Source organism: Marmota flaviventris, chromosome X (genome assembly GCF_047511675.1).
Source record: "Marmota flaviventris isolate mMarFla1 chromosome X, mMarFla1.hap1, whole genome shotgun sequence".
Classification (NCBI taxonomy): domain Eukaryota; kingdom Metazoa; phylum Chordata; class Mammalia; order Rodentia; family Sciuridae; genus Marmota; species Marmota flaviventris.
This window is the reverse complement of record NC_092518.1, coordinates 134050787-134077145: the sequence shown is the minus strand read 5'-3', so window position 1 is coordinate 134077145 and position 26359 is coordinate 134050787. Positions and strand designations below refer to the sequence as shown.

The 26359-nt window shown below is 52.6% G+C and overlaps 1 protein-coding gene across 1 annotated transcript; it reads right to left on the bottom strand.

Moving 5' to 3' along the window:
- Window positions 1–1941: 1941 nt before the first annotated feature.
- On the bottom strand, window positions 1942–18315 carry Plxna3 (plexin A3). Its single transcript, XM_071606206.1, has 33 exons — window positions 18259–18315; window positions 15845–16467; window positions 14906–15445; window positions 14042–14224; window positions 12521–12649; window positions 12350–12450; window positions 11925–12048; window positions 11686–11842; window positions 11499–11598; window positions 11115–11229; window positions 10772–10972; window positions 10454–10550; window positions 10125–10315; window positions 9895–10040; window positions 9705–9825; window positions 9447–9583; window positions 9188–9358; window positions 8818–8911; window positions 8496–8735; window positions 8265–8408; window positions 7951–8185; window positions 7723–7865; window positions 7388–7644; window positions 7180–7246; window positions 6939–7085; window positions 6687–6846; window positions 6441–6544; window positions 6135–6231; window positions 5670–5860; window positions 5073–5242; window positions 4346–4558; window positions 4026–4176; window positions 1942–2366 (listed from the first exon to the last, which is right to left on the bottom strand). The coding sequence occupies exons 2-33, from the start codon at window positions 16439–16441 to the stop codon at window positions 2271–2273; spliced, it is 5619 nt and encodes a 1872-aa protein (XP_071462307.1). The 5' UTR covers window positions 16442–16467; window positions 18259–18315; the 3' UTR covers window positions 1942–2270.
- Between the last annotated feature and the right edge of the window lie 8044 nt (window positions 18316–26359).

Sequence of the window (26359 nt, the reverse complement as noted above, 5' to 3'; positions counted from 1 at the left end):
CAACCCCACTCAAGGCTGAACACTCAACCCCACCCGTCTGGTGCAGTGGAAACCCACATCTGACCCCTGCCCCATGTGCCTGAAGGCAGAAGATGACGCTACTGTACGATCCAATCACTGTACGCCAACAAGGCAGCTTGCAGACCCAAAGACCCCGTTAGATTCTGGCTATAAAAACTCCCTCCTGCCGGGCCTCCCCCCGATCTTGCTCTCTTTCTTCTCTTGCACCTCTCTCTCTCTCTCCTTTTTTCTCTTTTGCACTGCTGCAATAAAGATCTCTTGGTCGCTCCGAGTGTCGTGGTCGCTTTCAACCACCACCACAATGTGGTTGGCACTATGGACGGACTACCTGCGTCACTCTGTGGCTTGTATTCCTAAGTCAGGACCCAATGTTCCTCTGTTCCAAACCCTCCAGTGGGCTTCCCTCTCACACTCTGAGTCAAAGGCAAATCCTCGGGCTGGAGGTGTAGCCCAGTGGTAGAACACTTGCCCAGCATGCACGAGGCCCTGGGCTTGACCCCTAGCACCTGCATCAAAGGAGGGAAAACAGCACAGGTCCCTTACAGTGGCCTGCAAGTCCAATATGATCTGGCCTGTGTCTTCTCTGGCCTCCTCCACTCCCACTCTCCTTCTGGCTCGCTCGCGTGCAGCCACCTGGGCCTCTCCGCCTCCACAAAGCACACCAGACAGACCCACTCCTGCCTGGGGGGCCTTTGCCTGTTTGTAGCTGGCTTCCCCAGCATTCTACCTGGCTCACCAAAATGTCATCCTCAATGAGGCTTTCCTGGCCACCCCATTTAACACTGCATCCTCCCTTCTCCCCACCTGCATCACTCTTAACAGGTGTGGGGGCTAAGACATGAAGGCAGGTGCACCTGGATGGGAGTCACAGCTCCAACAGTAAGGAGCTGCCAGGCCTCAAGGAGTCTGGGTGCGGCTGAATCCACTGGAAGGTTTTAAACACGGTGGGAACTTGCCTTACATCTTAACAGCATCCCTCTGCCTCCCACACTAAGGATGAGCCGAAGGGGGGCAGGGATGGAAGCAGGGAGACTGGCATCTGGGCACCTTCCATCTGGGTGGGGACCGTGGAGGCGAGGAAAAAAGAGCAGACTCTGAAGATATCTTGACGCTGGAACCACGGAAATTAGCCAGCGGACGGGCTGTGGCCTTGGACCCCCTCAAATCCTCAGAAACTCTGTGAAGAGTTGCCCTTTCCTCCCATCACGGGAGTCCAGCTCACCCAGACCCCAACGGGTCTACCCGCCCCGCCCAAAGACAAACCCGCACGCTGACCCCATTTCCCCAACATTTAATTAGGAAAGATCACGACTTGAACAAAGAGACTCATGCAACACCAGAGGAGAGATTTGGGGCTCTGGGACCCGAGATGGGGCCAGATTCCTCAGAGGAGGCAGAAGACACCAAGCAGTAAGGCACTGCCACCTCGGCCCCTCGGGGCGAGCGAGCGCACCAGGGGGTTGTGGGCAGGGGGCAGCTGAGGCTGAGGGGCTCTGGGGCAACACTGAGGAAGTCTGGCAGTAGGGCCGGAAGAAGGAGCGTTGTGGAGTCCCCAGGCCCAGCTCAGGCCCAGCTCAGGCCCAGCTCAGGCCCCGGCACAAGCGTTCTCCGGGTGCTCAGGCGGGACAGGGTCCTTTGAGAATGTAGTCTGATTCTACAGGGGGACATTGTGGCCTGGCTTGGCACAGATAGTCTGAAGCAGCTTCAGGTGCACTGGCCCACCCCAAGTCCTGCTGGTACCCTGGCCCTCTTCTTGGGTCAGGTGGGGCAGCCATACCTAAGATGAGGTGCAGAGGCTAGGTCAAGGCTGGCAATGTCACAAAGGAGCCTGGATGGGTGACAGAGCCCAGAACAACTCAAGGAGAGGAAGGTCAGGGAGGTTGGCAACACTCCATGGGGACACATACTTACAGATGGAAATCGATGTGGAATCAAATTTAATAAATAGGTGGTTGGGGTATAAATAGCACAGAGGGCGGGGCTATCCCAACACATGGGCAGGAGGGAGGGGGTATTGCTGCTGGGGGGGATGGTCCCATCATCCCCTCCCCGTGCAGGGCCCAAAGCAAGGCACTAATGAAGGGGGCCCAGGTGTGCTGGGGGCATCTTGGCTCAATGATCTTCCCCACAACACCTGATCTGGGGCTCTGCCCCAGATACTCAGGCTGGAGCCAGCCACACCCCTTGATGGGGGCTGTGGACAGCTTGGCTCAGGACTGAGAAGCCCCCTCCCACCAATTCCACCACCCTCAGCCGTTGCTGGACATGAGGCTGATGATCTGCTCCAGCTTCTGGCGCAACTTGTGCTTCCGACAAGACGCATCCCTGTCCAGGGCAGCGAGAATCTGGAGGAGAAGGGTCCCCTGGATCTGGACTCAAGGGGAAGGCCCAGCTCTCCCTATCAAAGCCCCCCACTTCCCAGCTGGGCTCTTCTGTCCTGCATGACTCAGCCCATCCACTCCCTGCAGCCCCTGTGGGAAGCTCATGGTTCAAATCTCTCACCTCTGAACAAACCCACCAATTCACCTTGACTCCCAGCACCTTCCAATTATGGAGCTTTCTACTCTACGGCCAGCATGCAGCCCCTTCCCAAGTGTAGTCTAGACTCACTGTACGGACTGCCCCCTTCCCATGGCCTTCTAGCCCCAAACCTCCTCCACCCGGACCTCTCTTGTTTAGGTCTCCGTGATCTCATAGCCAGACCCGGGGAGTGTGCTATAGTTCCATCCTCCTTGACCAGCTGTAGCACCCTGCAGAGAAGGCCGCTCTCCTCTGCTTGACCCTGAGGGGGTCCTTCCTCAGGCTGTAGGACTCCTTGAGACACTCTTGGGTTCCCTCCCACCCTGCTGCCAGAGCCTCTTCTCCTCTCCGATCTCTGAGTAGCCCAGGGCTGCACGCTTGGGCCACACACCCCTCTGAACCCACTCTGACTTCCCTCGGTAAGCCCACCCATGGTCAGGGCTTTAAATGCCTTGTACTGGCTCACAAAGGTGCATTTCCAGCCCACACTTTCCCCCAAATTCCAGACCCAATATCCAGATGCCTACTTGGCATGTCAAGTCTCTTAGCCCTCTTGGCTATAGAACAGTACTTGGTTCAGCCTCCCCAGACAATCCAGTCTACCTGGGCACTCTTCCTCCTACCCAACCTGAGAGTGCTCTGAGGTTTCCCCAGGGCTTTCCCACTTTCCACGGAAGGCCGGAGTGGGGCTGAAGAACTCCCGGTCTCTGTCCCTAACCCTATCATAGGACTGTTCCACCCACAGTCTTTCCATCCTGCGTTTATGGCAGTGGAGCCTGTCCTGCCAATTGCTTAGGCAAAACACCCTGCAGTCACCCTTGGCTCCTCTGTTTCTCTCCTGGCCCACATCCAATCCTTCAACCAAGAATAAATCTTGAAGTCCACAGGTTTATGCCCCACCCCTACTAACATCTCCAATTACAAAGCCCACAAGTCCTATAAATGGCTGGCCCCACCCACTTCTATCCCCATCCCACACCCCTAAGACCATCCATTCCAGTGCTCAAACTGCACACCCTCTTTTTGCTGTACTGGGGATTGAATCCAGGCTGTCACACATGTTAGGCAAATGCTGCACCACTGCCCAGCCCTTTTAATTTTGAGACAAGGCCTCATTACATTAGAGGATGGTCTTGAACTCGTGATCCACTTGCCTCAGCCTCCAAATAGCTGGGATTACAGACATGCATCATAGCATCTGGCTCAGCCCCTTAACTTTTGCCTAGTGGGAACCCTGAGCTCTAGCCAATGGCTTCTCTTCTGTGTCCCTCAAATCTCAGCCTCCATGCAGAGTATCATCTGTGCTGACCCCTGGGCCTGGCCAAATGAGGAGGAAACCATAAACAATCTAAAGATGTACTCTGTATCCCCTCTGTCCCATCTACCTCCTTGTAGTACTCCCCAGCCCCCATCAGCCCCCTGCCTTGAGCCTGGCTGAACCTTCAGGGTCAAGTCACTAGGGGTCTAAAGGGTGCACAACACACCTCCTGGCGGTACTTGGTGACATAGAAGTAGAGTTCGCTGAGTGCACTTAGGACATTAAAGTCACTGGCATGGAGGCGGGACTGCTCCACCAGGTAGGCATCCATGTCTTGGTCACTGATGGAAGCCATCTTTGCAATGTCTCGGTAGTACCTGTTGGGACCCTGAGTAGGTTAATCAAGCAGATATCACAAATTCCAAAACCCCTGCCCTTGCTGCCCAGCCAGCCTCAGGGGCTTTTTTCCTCAGCTGGCTCGTCTTATACAGGCTGCCTAGGGTGGGGTAACTCAGTCACCCACAGCAGTCTCCTCTTGGGGCCCACCTCTCCACCCAGCTCTTGTAGTTGGGAATGTCCTTGGCATAGAGTAGCTTGTTGGAAGGTGAGTCCTTGCCCAAGCGGTGCTCTGATGTGGAACAGGAGTCCATGAAGGTCTGGGCCACCACTGACAGGCAAGCATCTGTGATGCTGTTCTTGTGGATGTCAAACACGAATTGAGGGTTCTTGATCACATTCACCCAGAAGCGCAGGGGCAGGCTGAACAGAGGGACACATATCCAAGGCTCCTAGTAGCCCCCATGGACCCACTACCACCACTGCCTCCCTTCACACTTATTCCTGTCTGGCCAGTTCACATCTTGTCCTGAGGTGGCAAGAGACACATATGACATTTGAAGTTTCAGTTGGACTTCAGGCAGTGAGAAATAAGAGGAAATGGCCCCTCTGTCCTCAATAGGTCTCAAGTCCCTCTGCAGCTTTCACTTTTACCACTACCACCACCTATGACAAGCAATCAGCACCTCTACCCTGCACAAGACCCTGGAGGGCAAAGGGCCACATCTCAGAACTGGCCTCACTGCCCACATCCCACTCACCCAAAGCACCTAGCAACATCTACCTACAGACTCACTTGCCTCCAGGCCAAGCCACCATCTTTTCCTGTCCCTGCTGGTCACCTATCCTCCATGGGGCCTAGGTGTTGGCAAAGCCACCAGCCTCTTCCATCCACCCATCCCCAGGAAGCCATCAGCAGCCAGGAATAGGGCAGTACCAGTTGCTCTTCCAGGTGTGGCGCACATCAGGATCACTGATCTGGCGCTGATCAGCCTGCTCATCCAAGAAGTCAAACATGTACTTGATGGCCAGGGGCAGGGCTGAGCCCCGATGGGCAATGCTGAATACTGTTTCAAATAAGTCATCCACAAACTTCTGCAGTGTGCCCTATGGGGAACAGTGAGGACACAAGCTATGAGGGACCTAGGTCAGATTGTTCCTGAAGCCTAGCAAATAGGCAGAAAGTCTTGGCAAACAGACGGGCTTTCCACCTGGCGTGGTGGTGTACAACTGTTATCCCAACAGCTTGGGAAGCTGAGGCAGGAGGATTGCAAGGATCATGAGTTCAAAGCCAGCCTCAGCAATGGCGAGGCACTAAGCAACTCAGTGAGACCCTGTCTCTAAATAAAATACAAAGTAGGGCTGGGGATGTGGCTCAGTGGTTGAATGCCCCCCCATACACAAAAAAGAGAGGCTTTCCTATAAGACCCAACTGAACATTGGGTTTAGAGTTCTTATTCCAAAGCCCTGAGAAAGTGGCTGGGGCTAGAGGGTATTTGTGCAGAGACTGAGATGACATAGGGCAGATGCACACCTTAGTGGCCAAAAGCCGTGTTAGATAGATCTCTGAGACCATCTTGCTGCCACGGTCCCCCTCTCGGTGGTCGGCGTGGTCATGATTCTTTACCAGGTGCCACAGTTTGGTGCCCGTCTCCTGGTCAGGTGTGATCATGGGTGCCCGTGAGCGGAGGCTATCAGGGCTGCTAGCAGTGCGGAGCAAGCTCTCTGGGGCAGAGAACAAGTGTGACCCTTAGATCACTGGAGCCAGTGGCCATTGCCCAACTTCTTGCCCCACTCTTTCCCAGGAGCCCAGCAGATTGTCTGCTCTTGCTGACCCATCCAACTTTGAGGCTGTACAGAATGGGAAGCCTCCCAAGGGCATTTACCTCCCTGGTAAAGCCTCCAGGGCCAACCAAGCTACTTGGGGGCTCCCCAGGATGGCTTATGCAGCCTCAAAGGATAAAGGGCCAGCAGAAGTCACCATGCTAAGGACACTTACCATAGCGGCTGAGGGAGCGGGTGAAGGTGAAGGAGTTGGCCATGTTATAGGCAGATACTTGTTTGGGCACGAGTGCTACTAAGGAACCATCTGTCACCTGAAGGTCCCAGAGACAGAGAAGGGGCAGTATAGGAAGCCAAAGGCCATCACCCTCTGCACCCAGACCCTTTAGTGTACATATGGGTGGTACTCAAGGCAAAAGGGCTGGGAGAAGCCAGGACCACTCCTCCTGTGTCCTGCTGTGATTCAGGGCAATACCCTAGCTCCCATGTGGCCCTGGGGGTGGTCAGGTTCCCAGCCTCTCACCTGGTAGTGGGCCAGGGAGTTGACCCTCTTCCAGTCACACTCAATCTTGGTAGTAACGTCCTCATCCTGGAGGATGATGCGGGCCATGCGGCCCTGGCGCCATTCTGTGGGCCACAGTTAGCCCTTAAAAGCATTCCCCCAAGACTCTGGGTCTATTTCTTTCAGGGAACCAAACTCAAATGGGGAGCATAACAGCCCCCTTGGCATGTATAGGTGGGGGCCAGGAGGAGGGAGAGGGGGCCTCACCCAGATCCATATCCTCAGCTTTGGGGCGCTGGGAGTAGGGGATGCCCTTGTACACAGTGTCCAGCAGCTTGTCTTTGGCCTGAGTTATGCTGTCACAGTTGAGAACCTTCACTGGGACCTGGGTGCTGCCCTCACTCTCTGGGCACACACAGTGCAGTGTCTAAGGGTAAAGGGCACCAGAGGAGCATCAGTCTGGGGCAAGGCCTCTCCCCATCCCCACATCTCGTGCCCACCTGTCCCTGTGCTCCTCACCAGTGTCTTGTAGTCAATCTGTTGTCGGATGAGCTTGTCCTCACTCAGAGAATAGCGTGCCTCGCCCGTTATGGCATCAATGGGACCCTTCTCCATCTGCTGCTTGATGGCACAGTAGAGCAGGAAGAGTGGCTCCCCAGCGCACTCCTGCAGTTGGAGTCAGGTGCACAGCTTGCTGCCTGCCTAACAGCCAGGTGTCCCCCAACAGTCCTTCCCCTGCTGCCCAGCCCACCAAGCACACCTTCAGAAACTTATGCAGCAGAAATGTGAACCAGTTGGTAAGCATCTTCTCAGCCACTGACTCTGTCCTAGGGTAGGAGAAGAGTGCTCAGGCCCTGGCCTCGTAAGGCCAGGGCCCTGACAAAGAGCAGGGCCAAGTGTGTAACCTAGACACGAATGGGGCTAGCCAGGGGTGAGCTGGGGGAAGGGCCAGGCAGGATAGTACAGACCTGCGCAGCAGCAGCTTTGGGTGGTTCTTGCTCTCGAGGTTTTTCTCTATGAGGTCTGCCAGCAGTTGCTTCAGCAGCCCAGTGGCATAGTCCAGCCGGCTCTGCAGGGCCACCATGGTGAGTGAGGCCACAGTGCCACGGTCACGCATGGAAAAGCTGCTCTGGGCCTCCAGCGTGTGGATGAAGGTGAGTACGAAGGCACGGTTGTGCAGCAGCTGCCCAAAGAGGCGCAGAGCCTTCTCGACATTTGGGGGGGTCTGTGCGGAACAGGGAGTCTCAGAGAGTAGGAGTGGCCCTGGGGGAAACAAGGCATGGGCAGGCCAGGGGTGGCTCACATCCAACTCCTTAAGCACTGGGTGGGCCTCAATGCCTGGGAAGAGCACGCGCACTGCATAGGTCCGATAGTCCAGGAAAGGGATCTGCACCCCATCCATGTGATTTGTTAGCTCATTGATGTCTGTCTGTAGTTCTGCGAAAGCTGGAGAAAGGTGTGAGTGAGCTGAGTAGGTAAAGGGTGGGCCCCCAACTCCCACAGCCCGCATCACACTCCCTGCCTCAGGCACCTTCCTTGCACTCCAGGGCCACACGGGACTCCAGGTTGTCCATCTGCAGCTGGAGCCGCTTAAGTGTGCGGTCTGCATCCTGAGTCTTGCGCTTGTAGGCGACCAGCACAGCAGTGATGGCCAGAAGCAGGAGCCCACCCCCCACTGCCAGCCCCACCATGGCTGGCAGGGTCAGTGCCCGCTCAGCTGTGATGTGCAGGGTACCCAGCCAGAACTCCAGGCCACCCACCAGCACCTGTGGGGACAGGTCCAGGGTGAGCCTACCCCCCCCTCCCCTCCAGGCTGCCCGGGTGACCTCCCCATCTCCCACCAACCATGACAGGCTGCCGGCCTGTCTGACTGGGCGAGTCACACAGGAGTTGTGTGTCTGAGACGGTGAGTGCACAAGGCTGGCCTCCGATAAGCACTGTATAGTTGAGGCGGGAACTGCCAGCTGCTGCCGGGATCAGGTTCTTGCCCTGGAGGTGGAGGACTCAGTCAGTCCAGGGTTCTCCAGGTCCCTACTTGTTCCTTTCTCTCCCCACCCCTCCCTGCCCCACCAGCACCTTTAGCACAACATGGGAGCCAGGTTTGACATCCAGGACGCCAGAGGGCCCAAGCGGCTCAAAGCTGGGGTCAGGATAGTAGGTGAAGGAGGAGCGATTGAGAGAGCGGGCTGTCTGCACGTGGTCCAGCAGGAAGCCAAACTCATCAGGGTGCTCGCCTTGGGCCCTGGGCTGAGGCTGCCCAAGGAAGATGCCGGGGGCCTTACACAGCATGGCAGTATCGTTGATCACCTGGCATGTCTGTAGGAACATGGGTGGGCAGCCTGGTGCATGAAGCTATGAGCAATATAGGCACAGCAGGGCAAAGGCAACTGTTACTCACATTGGTAGTCTCAATGCCACGGTACTTGGCCCGGACCCGGGGCTCCTGGACGGTCAGCAGGTGGGTCCCACTCACAGTGATGGCAGTGCTTCCACTGGGACAGGGATAAGGGACCTCAGGGTTCCTCCCCACCCAGCCCTGGAGAGTTATCAAGGCTGCCATGAGAGCCCAGGGCCTCCCTGACCCTGGATCACCCAGCAGGTGCCAGGTACTGTGTCCTCAGTACAACTCTGCCCCCTCCACCAGGGGAGGCTCAGGCTCAAAAGGACACATCACTTGATGGCCAAGGCCCCACTTACCAGGTGAGGCTCTAGGGAAGAAGCTCAGGGATCTAACCCAGTCTCTGACCCCATCCTCCCCAGAGTCTTACTTAATGATGCTCCAGGTAGGCTCAAGACGAGTGACGGTAGGGTCCTGAGTGTAGGTATAGATGACTCCAGGGCTAGAGATGTTGGCTCGGTCAATGGCAAGGGTGATGGGGGCCTGGCTGGGGCCCAGGGTGGAGACAGGCGAGATACATACGATGGCCTCAGCATCTCTTCTACATGAGCAAGCAGGGTGCTTGAGGCAGGTGACTGGGGACCTTCAGATGCCCTGCCCCCACAATTCCCCTCCAATGCTCAGCCCACCTCACAAACTGGCACTCGCCATCTCTCACGGTTACTGTGACCCTGCTGCCGGCATCCAGAGAGCTGCCAGAGATGGTGAGTCGCGTGCCCCCTGAAGCTGGGCCCCGAGTAGGACTTACACGGTCAAATGTCGGGGTCTGGGGAAGAAGCAGCCCTGAGGGGAGGGAGGAGCCAGCCCAGTGCAGGGGCTGTTCTGCATCCCCCTTGGATGGGGAAGGGAAAGAGCTGGGAAGGGGAAGGGGATAATGGGCCACACACCACAAAACTGTAGAGCTGCTCGGACTGTGTCCGGAAGTCGGCAGAACAGTCGCCTACACAGAGCTCAGCAGGCCCTGGCTGCGGGCTGGGCACCAGTGACTCCTCCATCTCACAAACGATCCTAGAGGTTAGGGAAGGTCAGGGCCAGCCATGGCAGACAGGGGCAGGGTACCCACATGGTCACACTCACCTCTCAGCACTGACGTACTCAGTGGGGATGGAGTTGCAACGCACACCAGCCACTCGCAGGACCACCTCCCTGGAGGCAAGGCCCAGGTTCTCACCCACGATGGTGACCCGGGTGCCTCCCTCCTTGGGCCCCATGAGCGGGTAGATCTGCAGTGTGGTATAGGAGGGGAGGGTCAGCAGACTCCTCACAGGTGCCCAGCAGGAGGTATATGACTGATGGAGGAGGCTGACCTGGATGATGCGTGGGTGGCTACACCGGGTCCCCTTCTGGCTTGGGTGCATCCAGTTGGTCTTGGGGGCTGGGCAATGGGCCCGCAGCTGGCACCTGTTTTCTGTGATGCACCAGCCACAGTTGAAGCGGGGGTCAGCCTTGAGGCAGAGGCCGCAGTTGGGCCGCTGAGCCCAGCACTTGTACAGGAGGGCTGTGAACACAGGGGGTACTGCTGACACAGTAGCAATGGCAGAGAAGCAGGGAGCACTAGAGCCCGCAGAACTGCGCCCCGGAGTGCCAACCCTACCCTGGAGGCAGGCAGGCTCTTCAGTCCCATGTCACCCCTCACCTCGGAAGCTGGGAGGCTTGTCAATGGGGAAATCTCCATCCCAGACAACAGAGAAGTCCAGCTCAGTGTCACCATACTCGTCACCATCATAAGAGTACTGGGGAAATCAGACCCATGTGACTCCAGATGACATAAGCAGACCCTCCTCCAAAACTCTTGCCAACTCTCCCTCTCCTCAACTCAGGAACCCCAGCAGGAAACTCAGTAGTTTCCCTGCCAGGGCCACCCGAGGCTTGCAAACCAGCAAGCTGGCCATAGACAGGAACCACCCCTGTCTTCAGCTTGCACTTGGGAGTGGAGGCCCTAGTAGGGTCTTACCGAGGCATTCTGACACTGCACACTGCTGCTATTGAAGCGCACGGCTGGCACTCGCTGCTGCCGCCCCTGTACCCGGACCACACACTCATAGTTCTTCTGGCCTGACTGGGGCTGTGGCAGGTTTTTAGCCCGCAGGGTGAGAGGCTGCATGACACCCACGGGGATCAGGAGGTCCCCACGAGGCAAGATCTCAGGGCAGCCCTGGGGAGAAAGCACCTGTCAGTGGCACCCTGGGCCTCTACTCTTCTCCAGGCCCAAAGAAACTAAAGAGATCAAATGCAGAAAAGCCAGAGGCCACCTGAGAAGCCCAGCCCCTTCACAGAACACATGGCACCCGCCTCACCTCAGGGCTGTGGACCCTGCCCTCCTGGAAGGAGCACTCGTGGGGGTGGCTGGTACACACATGGCGGTACTTACACCAATGGCAGGGATAGGGGCTGCCAACACAGGACATGCACCTGGGGGCAAGGACTAGCTTCAGAAATAGGAGAGAAGGCCATGCCACCCTGCACTGCCTTCTCACAGGACACACTGGGAAATAAAGGAAGAACATAGCCAGGCACCAAAGGCCCATACCTCACATCAGCCGCAAAGAAACATGGGGACAGGGATCAAGAAGGCTTGACAGCTGTAGTCCCTGAGGCCCCCAGAAACAGACCCCTGAAGTTCTTGCCTATTCCAGAGTCCCCTTTAGTCCCCAGGGATAGATGCTAGTCCAGGTACTCACGATTGGAGGACACTGCAGTTGTAGAAGACAAAATCAGCCCCAGCAAACCTCACACCAGTCTCCTTGGAGAGCAGCTGCAGCTGCACAGTGCGGGTGGCCCCTGCAGCAAACCCAGGGGCAACCATCAACTAACAGGGACAACTAGCCACCCCACCCACCCCATTCCAAGCAGCCCCAACCCACTGACCGTGCCCCCTGGTAAGAGCCTGGAGCTCCTGGAGGGAGGGTGAGGGGCAGCGCAGCTCCCCGGAGGGCAACAGGACAGCCTCGCTCTCTGTCACCTCCTCAAAGGCACAGCTCACACCCGCACTGAGGTCTGGCACGTTGCGCATGGCTACAGTCAGCTGGGGGAGGCAGAGGGCTCAGAGCAGGGTGCAGCCTCCCTGTTCAGCACACATGGGTTCAAGCACCCTCCATGCCACTCACCTGCACCCCAGGTGATGTCACTGACACGTTGTTGGGCCTGACTCGCACCTGTACACACCTGCTCAGCTCCTCTGCAAAGCCATGTGGGGCAGAGGCACCGGGACAAGCCCCTTCACGGCAGCACCTACATGGGGACAGGCCAGAACTGGTCCCACCACTGCCCCAAGAGGGCCTTGGTGGGGATGCAGTAAGAAAGTGGGGGAACAGGAAGACTGGCCAGCTCACAGTGCCAGGCAACATCGTGCCTCAGCCTTGTCCCCTGGGATCCAAAGGACGTCACTCAGGGTGGAGGTTGCACTCATTAGCTGGAAAAACTGGAGGAGGGAGGGCAGGGAAGCTGCTGGGCACAAATAGGGAGAAGCCTCCCCCCAGAGGACAGCCCCAGCAAACCCATTGCCCTGCCACCCTGCACCTGCTGCCCTCACCTGTGCTGTAGCACACACCAACCGCAGTGTGGGTCCCCTGAGCCCAAGCAGGCTGCACAGCTCAGGTACTGCTCACATGTCTCCACTGGAAGCTGGCTCACCTGAGGACAGCCATATCAGCACCCAGCCTACCCCTACCCCCCCACCCACCACCACCCACCGTGGGCCCACCTGCTTCTCACTCAGGAGGTAGATGTGCCGGTAATCAGGGCTAAAGAGGAGGTCTCGGAGAATGGGGCTGCCATCCACCACAGGGACTGTCTCATATAGGTAGGCATCCTGGGAGCCATCAACCCGTACCTGAGCCACAAGAACAAGGCACAGGAATGACAGGCCAGCCGGATGCCGCTGCAGTCCCCTGTATCCAGGGCACGCTCTTCTTGAGCCAGGACTTTCTATGTTGTGGCTGAGCTGAAGCCATGGCCTGCTACCACTCAGTGCCTGGCCTGTATGCCTATGGCTCCCAAAGCCACAACCGTAGGACAGGGAAAGCAGGGTAGAAACTGCTCCCAGAGTCAGCCAGAAAATGCTCCCAGGAGACAGAAAGGTCTGGTGGATGGGGGAGTAGGGATGATAGCCAAATGGTATGACATTTTTTAGGGTGATGGAAATGTCCTGGAATGAGACAGTGGTGAAAGCTGCACAACTCTGCAAATATGCTAAAAACCACGGAATTGTATGCTTTAAAGGAGTACATTATATGGCTTGTGAATTATATAGTTCAATAAAGTCATTACAGCAGGGTGTGGTGGTGCACCCTGCAATCCCAGTGACTCAGGAGGCTAAGGCCAGAGAATTGTAAATTGAAGGCCAGCCTGGGCAATACAGAGACCCCATCTCAAAATAATAAATAACAAGGGCTGGGGATGCCAGGCATGGTGGTGCACACCTGTAATACCAGTGATTCAGGAGGCTGAGACAGGAGGATCGCAAGTTTGAGGTCAACCTCAGCAACTTAGCAAGACCCTCAACAACTTAGTGAGACCCTGTCTCAAAATAAAAAATAAAAGGACTGGGGGTGTGGCTCAGTGGTAAAGCACCCCTGGTTCAATCCCCAGTACCATATATATATATATATATATATATATATATATATATATATATATATATATATATATACATAGAGAGAGAGAGAGAGAGAGAGAGAGAGAAGGGAGCTGGGGATGTAGCTCAGTGATAGAGCACCCCTACTCCCAGTACTGCCAAAGAAAAATAAAAAGGGCGGGGGGGTCCAGCAGTTAAGCTGTCCCAGTGTCCATGAGGAAAATAATGTGGGATGGGAATGGGAACCTAGAAAAACCCTTTCCAGGAAGGCAATGTCTCAGGTAAGAACAAAAGGATGAGGCAGTGTTAAACAGGGAAAGAGCAAGAGGACTGCAGGGCAAAGGGCTGCAAAAACGACAACTTAGCCTCAGCCCTGCTCTCCTGGCAGGGAGAGGGAGGCCCCACAATACATGTGATCTCTGTCCTCAGAGCCACAGGAAGCAAGCAATTCAGACCAGAGTGGGTGCTGGCACTAGTGAGGATGGGTGGTTGAGGGATCACCAAAAGAGCAGGGCTAGGCTCCTGGGGCTGGTCACTGTGGTCTATCCAAGGTCTTCCAGGGCTCAACTGTGCATTCCCACCCATACCTCTTGTCCCAGAGCTGAGATACTTCCCCCATCCCCACATGCCAAGGGTTCCAGGGCCCACCTTCTTCAGACTGCCGCTGCGTGTGCCAATGAAGACCACAGAGTGCTGGTGGTAGGTGTAGGCAGCCACACTGGCCATACCATCAGTGCTGTCAGCCAGCAGGGGCAGCCCCTCAATCACATTCAGGCCGCCCAATGGCTGGTTCAACACCAACCCACAAAAGTTTCCATTGATCTGCATGGGCTGGTAAAACAGGAGGGGTGCATGAAAGTCCAACCTGGACAGAGGGCATCAGATCTCATGTCCTGCCAGGACACAGGATCTGGAAGTCAATGCTGTCCAGCCAGGTCCCCATAGGAAACTGGAGACTAAGGAGGGAGAACATGGAGGGGAGAAGCCTGGGCCTGCAACAGAGGGACAGGCAGCTGGTCATGGTAGTACACAACTATAATCTCAGCAACTTGGGAGGCTAAGGGAGGAAGATTATAAGTTTGAGGCTAGCCTCAGGAACTCAGCAAGACGCTGTCTGAAAATAAAATGGACTGGGGATGTAGCTCAGTGGTAGAGGACTCATGGGTTCAATCCCTAATACCTCAGACAGAAAAAGACAGGGTCAGACTGGGAGACTCTTACTGACTTGAGAAGGAGCAAGGGTGAACAAACTAGGAATGGATGGAGGGGCAGGAAGAAAAAGGTGATAGTCTATGAGCAGATGACACCCAGCAAAAGAATGGCAGTAAGAAGGAGTGCAGAAAGAAGAGAGAGGGAAGGGGTCTACAGAAAGAAGAAATGGGTGTCAGGAATGAGGTGGCACTCCCAGGGCCATGCCAAGCCTAAAACTGGATATCCAGCCCAAGAAGTGGGCAGGCCAGCAGAGTTGCCAAGCCCAGCCTGGGAACACTGTGGGGTGGGCAAGGAGCTCACGGTGTTGATGCAGGGCAGCTCCTTGTTCAGCAGCCAGGGCAGGGCCAATGTGCCCTCCCCACGATAGCAGGACTGGATGCGGCGCCTGATGTGGGCATTGATGTTGCTGAGGGTAAAGAGGCAGAGGATGGTCTGCCGAGGTGGGCTGGCCCTGTTCTTCTGGCCCTGAGAGAAGATGGTGAAGAGGACATCCTCGTCAGCTGGCACACCCAGGGCCTGGGCCAGCAGCAAGCCAGGTTTGGCCAGGTGGGCACTCTGCACCAAACGGTACTCCACACCACGCCAGGAACAACCAATGGGGAATTCCACATATGAGTAGAACTCCGAGTCCCCTGCACACATGCGCACAATCTTGGACGTGAAGAATTTCTCGCCTGCTGTGTCCAGCAGAGTCTGCTGGGTGTCTAGCTGCAGTGTCAAGAAGTACACGAAGGAGGCACTAACAAAGCCATATATGTAGTAGATGTCAAAGGCAGGGTACAAGGACAGTGTGTCTGAGGGGATCTTGATCTGAGAGGAGACAAACTCATCCTGGTACACCTGGGGAGCAGGCAAAGTACAAGCATAAGATGAAGCCTAGGCCCCACTACCCACCCCACCTACACCTTCCAGCCCTACTCCAACACCACCACCCACCAGGGGCTTCCATCATGATCCCCCACCTGCCCTGCGTGGACAATCACAGGAACCCAGGGCAGAAAGACCACAGAGGAAAGGATAACTAGTTCCCCCATAGACGGGGTCCCCACGGTAGGCTCAGGCTGTCCTCCCTTCGTCAACAGCTTGTCTGCATCTCTGTGACAGTGAGTGGATAAAAATTCCCCTCCCAGACTAAGGGCTCTCTCAAGAACCAGGACTGAGTAAAGGAAACAGGGGATAGGGACTGGGGTCATAAGAAGCAGGTGAGGAAGACTGAGTGGACAGGCACAGTTCACCTACCAGACTGAACATATCAGCACTGTCCTCGTCGCCAATGAGCTTGCGGGAGCTCAAGGTAGGAAAGTACTCTGACTTGCCATCCACAGCAGTGCCTACAAATAGCTTGCTAGGCCCCTGGCCCTGCTCCACAATGACACCAGCCATGGAGTCAGGTTCCTGGGCCCCTGACAGGTAGTGCTCTTTGCGGTGATGAGGCTCACCCAGCTTGAAGAGGTCATCCAGGCGAAGGAACTGGCAGATGCCCTGCCAGATGCTGCCACAGGCCACTAGGCGACGGGCTGCATAGTCTATGAGCAGCAACTTATTCACGTTGTCCACGGGCACCAGGCGGTGGGCACACACTCGCATGCTGGGGGGTGGGTAGCAGCGAGCATTGTCCTCAACAGGCCCAGTGACGTGGGCCCGCAATTCAGTCAGGTTGGGGGCCAGCTTGAAGACCCGGTTCACTGCACCCACAAAAACCTCCCCAGTCACTCGGTGAACAGCCAGGTGGGTGAGTGTGGTGTCTGTCACCACAAAGGCACGGAAGGGCCTGCTGCTACCCAGACCTTCCTCCATGGTGAGGAAGAGCAGCAGCAGGAGGCAAACAGTGGGCATGGCCAGCAGCTGTGCCGGGTATGGGCCTGAGGAGAGATGGCAAATGGGAGTCAGAGGCCCACGCTGCCTGCCTTCCTCCTGGCCTGCCTGGCCCAGGGCCACAGGGGACCAGAGCTGCTCACCCACCACCATGCCAGAATCCCAGATGGTGACCACGGCTGGGAAAGAGGAGAGGCCTCAAGCAGGGCACATGAGTGAGCAGCATCACAGGCAGGCTTGGGGGCAATCAATCATTCCCCACCCCCTACCCCACTCCCACTCTGGAAAGGAGCCAGGAGGCCTTGCCTCAGCTGGGCCACACCCAAGGGGGCAGCACAGTCAGATGCTTGGGAAGACAGGGTGGAAGGCCCTCCTGGAACTGAGACCACATCCCAGAGCTGACAGCAGCCAGCCCCACGGGAAGGCAACTGTGCGGAAGCCCCAGGCCCCAGATAACCCACGCCTGAGCTGGGAAAAGGGAAACACAAGGAGAGAACAATCACAAGCCTGGGGAAGGGGGAGGGATGCTACCCCAGAATGGCATTGCTACCAGGAGCCTCTGGGTAATCAACACCTGAGGCTGGCTTCCGAGCTACCACATCCCCTGCTCCTGGTCCCAGCTGCCTCCTTCACCCACCCCAGGGCCTCAGCTGGCTGTCCAGAAGCCTGCTGTCTGGCCTCCTCGCTGCAACACAAAGCAAGTCTCATTTGTCCCCATAGCCACAAACCGAGACAGACATTAAGTCAAGCTTTGCTCAGGCACAGCCAGACTGATGCCCAGGCAGCCCTGCATGGCTCTCCCTGCAGATCCAGAGTTTAGCTGGGAAAGGAGAGGTACAGGGGGCTCAAACCCACCCTTGACAGTCCTAGGAGACTTTTAGTTGGGAAGCAACATCCCCAAATGCAGTTGAGGCCTTGGAGAGATGGGGCAGGGGCCATAGGGCCAGTGCCAGGACTGGCACTTCGCCCCCAGGCCACACCCAGCCAGCCCCAGTCTGAAAAGACAGCAAGGCAGTGTAGTGGTTGCCAGTGGGGCAGAGTGCAGTGCTTCTCTCCCAGGACCCAATCCCCAAGGGAAACAGGGGGTACCCAGCATGTAGGGTGCAGGAAGCCAAACCAAGGAGACACCAAAGAGAGAAAGGGAAAACTGCATTTGCTACAACAAGGAGCAGGCCCAGCTTGAAATGGCAAAGTTTCAGATCCCATTGATCATCTCTCTGGGGTTCTTTTGTCAGGTTTGCATCCTGGACCCCTAATGCAACAGCCTGAGAAGAATGGAAGGCAAAGAAGAGAGACCGCATCCTGCCCCCACCTCCTATACACCTTGCAGGAAGACAAGTCTAGGAACAGGCCTCAGACAGGTGGGGAAGTAGTCCTAGAGAGGCAGGATTTGTAGCCCAAGACCCCGCCCCAGCCCCCATCTGTAAGGTGGCAACCTTGGGCATCACAGGTACCCAGCCCCTCAGCTGTAGCCCTGCCAGCTGAGAGCCAGATGATGGGGACAGCCACACGCAGAGACGTGGGTCCAGCGCCCTGTCCCCAGTGCCCCACAACCGTGTTATCCCAGCTAGCCCAGCCCTCTCCAGGAGCACCCCTCAGGAGACCCTCGAAGACCTCAGTCGGTGGAGGTGCCGCAGCAATGTTCTCAAGGGCCGCCACTCGGCTACAAAGACTCTATCAGGCAAGGGGGTTGGGTTCAGGTTGGCCGTCCCTACCCGCTCCAAAGGCAGGGGCAGTGCCTGACCCCCGAAGGGCCGAGCATGACCCCCAGGCTGCCCGAATCCCTGGCCACCGAGAAAACTGTCCCTGCACGGGCGACGGGGATGGCGACCACCTACCTATCCCTCCGCCGTCGCTGGCTCCGGGTGGCCGCCCGCCAGCCACGTGGACGCGCCCCGTTTGCCACAGCAGCCCCGTCCGCGCGCCCCCGCTGCCTCTCCCGTGCCCCGAGCGCACCGCCGCCGCCGCCCACACACTGGGCCAGCCCGCGGCCGCTGGGCCTTTTAAATCCGGACTGTACCACCGCGCCGGGCGGGGGCGACCAGGGAGGGCCGGCCAAGGGAGCTAGAGCAGAGGGGCGCGCAGGAAGCGGGCCGCTTCTCCCTGGAGCTGGGAGCTTCGAAGCGCAGCGCCGGCCCCCCATCACCCGCCGGAGACCTGGCCCTGAAAGCCAACCCCCTTCGTTCAATGGCCGCGTCCGCGGCGCGCGCCACCCAGCACCACCCCCCTCCGCCTCCTGCTTCGGGCAACCTGGAACTCGCGCGTGCCCGTGCCACACCCCCCTGGGCTCTGGGGCGCGCCCGCCCCACCCGGCCGCCGGGGGCCCGCGCCCCGGGCCACCTGCTGCGGGTGCGAAGTCTCCCTTGTCCTGGCCAGTCAGGTGCACACCAGGGGTGGACTCGCGGTCCTAGCACAGGACTCCCCTGACGGTCACAACCCAAAGGGCCTGTGGCTAATAACACGCAAATGACCAGCACGAGGACTCTAGGCTTACAGCCTCTTACACCTGGCTCCTTCAGCAGTCTACCACGACCTTGAATGGGACTGAGGATATTGCCTTGCTTTCCTTTCCCTTTTCTCTTTAAGCAGCTTTATTAAGACAGGATTCACCTATCATATGTCACTCATTAATTGTATACAATTCAGTGGCTTTCAGTATATTCACAGAGTTGTGCAACTATCACCACTAATTCCAGAACATTTTTATCACCCCCAAAAGAAATCCCATACCCTAAAAAAGTCACTCTCCCTTCCCATTCAGTAAGCCTGGCAAAACTAGTCTACTTTCAGACTATGGACTTGCCTCTTCTGCACATCTCAGATAAACGAAATTATAAAATATGAATATGTCTGAGTTCTTAAAGTTTCCAAGGTTTACCCATATTATAATATGGTTTAGGACTTCATTTCTTTTTAGTGCCAAATAATATTCCATTGCATGGATATTTACATTCTATTAATCTATTCATCAATCATTAAAGATTTTAATTGTTTCCACCTTTTGCCTGTTCTACATATTTTTTCTACAAACACCTGCGTACAACATTTTGCATGAAGACATATTCATTTGTTTGGAGTATATACCTAGGAGCGGAATTGCTGGGTCACATACTTAGATTTTTGACATTTGCAGTAAGTTTTGAAACTCAAATTATGAGTTCTCTAAATCTGATGTTTTTCAAGAATGTTGTGGGTATTCAGGGTCACTTATATTTCCATATGAATTTTAGGATAAACATGAAAGTTTCTGCAGAAAACCCAGCTGGGACTTTGGTGGGGGTTGACTTGAATCTGTGCACCACATTCAAGAATACTGCCATCTTTTTTTTTTAATATTTATTTTTTAGTTTTCGGCGGACACAACATCTTTGTTTGTATGTGGTGCTGAGGATCGAACCCGGGTCACACGCATGCCAGACGAGCATGCTACCGCTTGAGCCACATCTCCAGCCCCAATACTGCCATCTTAACAAAAGTAAGTCTTCCAATCCATGAATACAGGCTGTTGTCATAGTTAATTATGTCACTTTGTCCAGGCTATAATCCCTGAGTATTTAATCATATCCTCATCTAGATGTTGCTGTGAAGGTATTTTGACACAGGAGATGGAACTCCAGGGGTGCTTTGACACTAAGCAATATCCCCCACCTTTCTTTCTTTTTTTTTAAAGATGGACACAATATCTTTATTTATTTTATTTATTTCTCTTTTATGTGATGCTGAGGATCGAACCCAATACCTCACAAGTGGGAGGCAAGTGCTCTACTGCTGAGCTATAACCCCAGCCCCTCTCCCCCTTTCTAATTTATTTATTTATTTTACTAGGGATTAAACTCAGGGGCACTCAACCACTGAGCCCCATCTCCAGCCCTATTTTATATTTTATTTACAGACAGGGTCTCACTAAATTTCTTAGGGCCTTGGTCAATTGCTCACACTGGCTTTCAACTTGTGATTGTCCTGCTTCAGCCTCCTGAGCCACTGGGATTACAGGCATGTGCCACCACACCCAGCAATTTTTTAATTGTTTATTTTGAGGCAGAGTCTTGATAAGTTGCTCAGGCTGGCCTTCAACTTGTGATCCTCCTGGTTCATCTTCCCAAGTTGCTGGAACTAACAGATCAGCCTGTGAAAGTATTTTGTACCTGTGGTCAACATCTGTAGTCTGGTTATTCTCTACTTTGAGACATCTCACTCTCTCTGGAGAGTGTTCTTTGTTTGAGTCTTTTTTTTTAAGAGAGAGAGAGAATTTTTTAATATTTATTTTTTAGTTTTTGGCGGACATAACATCTTTGTTTGTATGTGGTGCTGAGGATGGAACCCGGGCCGCACGCATGCCAGGCGAGCGTGCTACCACTTGAGCCACATCCCCAGCCCCTCTTTGAGTCTTACTATACTTTCACACATAATAAAATTCTCTTGTAGCCAGGCTGGGCATGGTGGTGCATACCTGTAATCCCAGTGACTTGGGAAGCTGAGGAAGAAGGATAGCAAGTTTGAGGCCAGGCTCAGTGACCTAGTGAGGCCCTAAGTAACTTAGTGAGACCTTATCTCAAAATAAAAAATAAAAAGGGGTGGGGATATGGCTCAGTGGTAAAGTGCCCCTGGTTCAATCATCAGTACCAAAAATAAATAAATAAATAGACTCCTGCTTGGGGAAAAACATCGGTCAATCAGTTGACTTTATTTTTTTATTTAGTACTGAAGATTGAACCCAGAGATGCTCTACCACTGAGCTATAACCCCAGCCCTTTTTAGTTTTTATTTTGAGACAGAGTCTCACTAAGTTTCCCATGCTAGCCTCAAACATGCCATCCTCCTGCCTGTGTGGCCAGAAGAGCTTGGCCATAAAGGTTATTTTGAGACAGAGTTGCCCTAAGGCTGACTTTGAACTTGCAATCCTCCTGCCTCAATCTCCGGAATTGCTGAGATTATAAACTTGCACCTGGCAAATTCTCTCTTCTTAATATCAGCACAATGGCAATTAAATTTCAACATGAATTTTGAAGGGGACATTCACACAATAGCAGTCTTCTTTAATTTCTTTCAACAATGTTTTATAGTTGTCAGTGTACAAGTCCTGCAGGTTTATATATATATATATATATATATATATATATATATATATATATATATATATATATTTGTTGTTGTTTGTTTGTTTTGTGGAATTGATTCCTAAGCATTTTGTTCTTTTTGACACTCTTGTAATGGAATTGTTATCTTAATTTCATTTTGGATGGTTTATTACTAGTGTATAAAACATAAATTATTTTTAAAACTTTTATTTTACTTGCATATGTATTTATTTTTGGTACTGGGTGTTGAACCCAGGGACACTTTACCACTAAGCTATATATCCCCAGTCCTTTTATTTATTTATTTATTCATTCATTCATCATTCATTCATTCATTTATTTAGAGACAGGATCTCATTAAGTTGCTGAGGATGGCTTCAGACTTGTAATCCTCTGGCCTCAGCCTCCATAGTCACTGGGATTACAAGCATGTGCCACTACATTGGGCTGACATAATTTTTATATGATGATCTTTTATCCTGAAACCTTGCTGAACTTGCTTATTTGCTTTAAGTCTTTTATAGGGCTCCTTAAAGTTTCTATACACAAGATCATGTCATCTGAGAATAGAGATAGTTTGATTTCATCCTTTCTGAACTGTATGCCTTTTATTTTCTTTGTTGTCTAATTGCTCTGGCTAGGTCCAATGTTGGATAGAAGTGATTGCTTTTCTTCTTTTTTTACTTGCATATTTTGAAATTATTTCTGTTTCACTTGACTAATTTTTATCCTGGTTGCGGGTATATTTCCCTGTTTCTTTGCATGTGTGGTGATTTTTCTTACATGCTATCAGTATGATTGTTATATAGTTCAGAATTTGGATTCAGTTGTCTTTCTTGAAAAGAGTATTGGATTCTGGCAGGCAGTTAAGGTACTTGTGAATCAGCCTGATCCTCTCAAGACTGATTTTTAGGCTTTGTTAGGACAGGTCTAGGGAACCCTTTGTTCTAGGGTTACTATAACCGATTCCTAAGGTGTGACCCTTCTGGATTTCCATTGACTGGTTTCCTGAATTTTCATCCTATGCATATGCAACTTAGTATTCAGCCTGAAATCCAAGGGGGCACCTATGCAGAGGTTTATATCAAATGTGCAGGAGTTATTCTGAGGTAATTACACAGGAGTAGAATTGCTTGGTAATGAACCCTGTGATCACTCAGCATTCTCATGTAACTATCACAAGGGCAAAATACTACCACCCACCCTGTCACATCCTGTTTCTCAGTCTTGTCTTTTACATCTCATCCATTTGCTCAAGAAGCCTAACTGTTACCTTTTGATCGCTTGGTGATCTCATTCTGTTCCAGAGCCTCAAATAAGGTCAATCTTGACAACTCTTAAATTTCTTTCTCCAGCTTCTCAAGTTCTCCTGGTTCATAGATATGAGTTTTTGCCTGGCAACCCCACTGGGCTAGCTAATAGGAATGTCAACATAATATGTCCACCAGTAGTTAATTGTTCATTCTAAACTTGCTTCTTGTTACAGGGGCCCCATCTTAGTAGATTCCTCCTCTTGCTCAGGCCAAAACCTTGGAATTTTCCTTCACTCCTCTTTTCTCTCAACACCATATTCTATCTGTCAGCAAATCTTCTGGGTTTCCCCCAAAATCTACCCAGAATGTGACCTTTTCTCCAGCCTGTCTAAGCCACCAGCTTCTCACATCATTATTTCTTTTGCAACATTGAACTGCAGAAGACTTTCCTAATTATGACCTAAAACCCAGAAGCAAGTGACAGAAATAGACAATTGGTAGATGAAGTCTATATTTTAAACATGTGAAGAGAAATACAAATTAAAAGCACAAACCATGTACATAGATGTACATAGCAACATTGTGTACAATAGCCAAAAGGTGGAAATACTCAAAATGCCCAGCAACAGAGGACTGGATAAGCAAAATATGATCTTTACATACAATGGAACATTGTTCAGTTATAAAAAGAAAGGTGACTGGGGGTGTAGCTCAGAGATAGGGCTCTTGCCTAGTATGCACAATGCCCTGGGTTCAATACCCAGTACCACACATACATACAAACAAAAGAAATGAAATTCTGATTCATGCTACAATATGAATAAACCTCCAAAACATTATGCTTAGTGAAATAAGCCAGACATACAAGATCACAATTGTATGATTCTGTTTATGTGAACGTTCCAGAATAGTCAAATCCATAAAAACAGGTTAGTAGCTGCCAGGGGTTGTAGTGAGGAAGAAGGGTAGAGACAGCTTAATGGATACAGGATCTCCTTTGGAGGTAACAAAAATGTTCTGGGAGCAGATAGATAGGATAGTTGCACAACATGATGAATATTTGAAATTCCATTGAATTATACATTTTTAAATGGCTAACTTTATACTATGTGAATTTTTCCTTGGTTGAAAAAGTTGAAAATAAAGATTAAAAGTAAACCAGGCATGAGGAGGCTGAGGCAGGAGGATTGTGAGTTCAAAGCCAGCCTCAATAACCTTGCAAGGCCCTAAATAACTCTGCAAGACCATCTCTAAATAAAATACAGAGGGCTGGGGATATAGCTCAGTTGGTAGAGTGCTTGCCTTGCATGCACAAGACCCTGAGTTCAATCCCCAGAATTACTACAAAAAAATAAAAATACAAGAAAGGGCTTAGGATGTGGCTCAGTTAAGCACCCCTGGGTTCAATAATCCCTGATACTATGAAATAAAAAAAAAAAGTAAACCAGGCATGCTGGTACACACCTGTAATGCCAGCTATGCAGGAGGCTGAGGGAGGAGGACCCCAAGTTTGAGACCAGCCTGGGCAACTTAGCAAGACCCTGTTTCAAAATAAAAATATAAAAGGTTGAAGATTTGGCTCAGTGGCAGATCTCTTGCCTATTGTAAAGAAAGCCCTGGGATCAATACTCAGCAAAGGAGGAGAGGACAAGAATGATGAGGCTCTCCATGATATGGAAATAGGTGTAGGCTATCCACCTATGTTGTAAGTGACACTCTAGTAGCCAGGTACAAGCAAGATAAAAGCAGGCCACATTTTGTATAGAAAGGTAAGAGACAGATTATATATTTATATGAGTTTGTCTTTGCATAGAGAAACAAGGAGAACCAGGAGGTGATAAAAAGCATCTCTCTGGGTTGGGGGAGGGTGAGAACTGGGTTGGGCCAGAGCCCAGCCTGAAGTGAAGCACCTTGCTTCCTGCTCTTTCATGATGATGTGTGAACCATGTGAATACATGGCTTCTGCTGGACAGTTCAAGGTAAAAGAGAGAAAAGAGCACTGTGCACCAAGTCCCTTTTACTCCCCCCTTTCTTTCCCTCCCTCCATTCCAACCATTCAACTTCAATCTTTCCCAATAGGGTATCCATAGTTGCTGTTTCCTCTGAAATGCTCTCTCCTGTTCCGGAATGGCTAGCTTCTTGTCATTTAAGTGTCAGGTTAAATTTCCCTATAGCAGAAAAGGCTCCTTATCTTTTTTTTTCTCTTTGTTGTGCGCACACACAGAGGAATGAAGCCTGAGTGAGGAAGGGACCAACAGCTTCCTCTCTAGCTGTATCCTCTGCATATGCTGGTCTTTGGTGACCCCATTTAGTTCCAAAGCATCAAATAGCATCTGCCTTGACAGTTCCTCAACTTCTCTCTGCAGCCTCCTGAACTCTCTTCTGAACTCAAACCTTCAAATGCATCCAACATCCCAAGGGTCTCCCCAAGCCTGGGCAATATCTAGACAGTCCTCCTTCCTCAGCAGGAATTTTGGCCAGCACCAGCCTCCAGAAGTGAGGTCAGACTCCTAAGACCACTGAGGCCCAGTGGCAGAGTGGGATATCTAAAAGAAGCTTTCCTGTAGTCTTTTAGACTACCACCTCAGTCCTGCACTTTGGATAAGGGGATCCTCTGCTGGGCCCCCTACCATGACATATTTTTTCTGTCCTTTTGCTGGTCAAAAAGATGTGGCTCTCCTTCTCTAACAGTCCCCCTGTATCCTTGATATTGACCCCAGAGGGCTTCCTAGTCCCCCTGCCAGGGACTTAGGGCTGTTTCCAGAAAGCAGATTCTCTCCTGAAAGAATCAGGACTGGTCTTCAAAGAGCTTGTTTTCCAGAACCTGCAGGGCTGGAGATAGCTCCTGTCTAGGTGTGACCCAGGCTCACAGTCCCTTGGCATCTTGGATCTATATGAATGCAGAATTCAGGAGAGCTTGGGGACTGTAGAGAAAAGTTGAGATGATGTCAAGTTATATGGCATTGGGTGAAAATAGCTTCCTTTCCCTGGGAAGCCTGCTCTTCTTGGAGGTTTCTCAAAGGGTAGGAAGGTATTGGCACAGAAAACCTGAAGATTCGCTCCAGGCCTCCTTGTAGCCCAAGAACAGGCTACATTGAGCTCCTCAGACTTGTCTCTCACATCTGGAATATAGGATCAGTCTTGGCCACCCCCTCCCTGCTGTGCCCCAAGGTACCCTGACCTACTCCTACTTTCTTTCTCCTCCAAGTGACCCCAGATGGTTCTACCCGAGACACAGGGCCAGAAATGCAAGTGAGAACTCCTAGCTGGCTCATGGTCCTACCTCATCCCTTTTCCCTGCACTTTGGATAAGGGATCAATCCTTATATGAAATGTTGGGAATAGTCCAATCCATAGATAGAGAGAGTAAATTAGGGGTTGCCAGGAGCTGGCAAGACAGAATGAGTGTCTACTAAATAAATGGCCATATGGTCTTTTGGGGTGATGAAAATGTTCTGGAAGTACATGGTGATGGTTGCATAACACTGAGAGTCAACTAAATGCCACTGAATTAAAATGATCAAGCTGGGCATGGGGGCACATACCTGTCATCCCTGTGACTCAGGTATCTGAGTTAGGAGGATGGCAAGTTTGAGGCCAGCCTGAGC

What these genes read in the sequence shown, in the direction of transcription:
- Plxna3 (XM_071606206.1), bottom strand. Translation starts at nt 16,441, where the DNA reads ATGCCCACTGTTTGCCTCCTGCTGCTGCTCTTCCTCACCATGGAGGAA. An exon ending in GGCTCTTACCAGGGGGCACG is followed by an intron (nt 11,599 to 11,685) that starts GTCAGTGGGTTG and finishes GGTTTGCTGCAG; the next exon opens with GGGCCACCCGCACTGTGCAG. An exon ending in GTGGCATTGAGACTACCAAT is followed by an intron (nt 8,736 to 8,817) that starts GTGAGTAACAGT and finishes ATGTTCCTACAG; the next exon opens with ACATGCCAGGTGATCAACGA.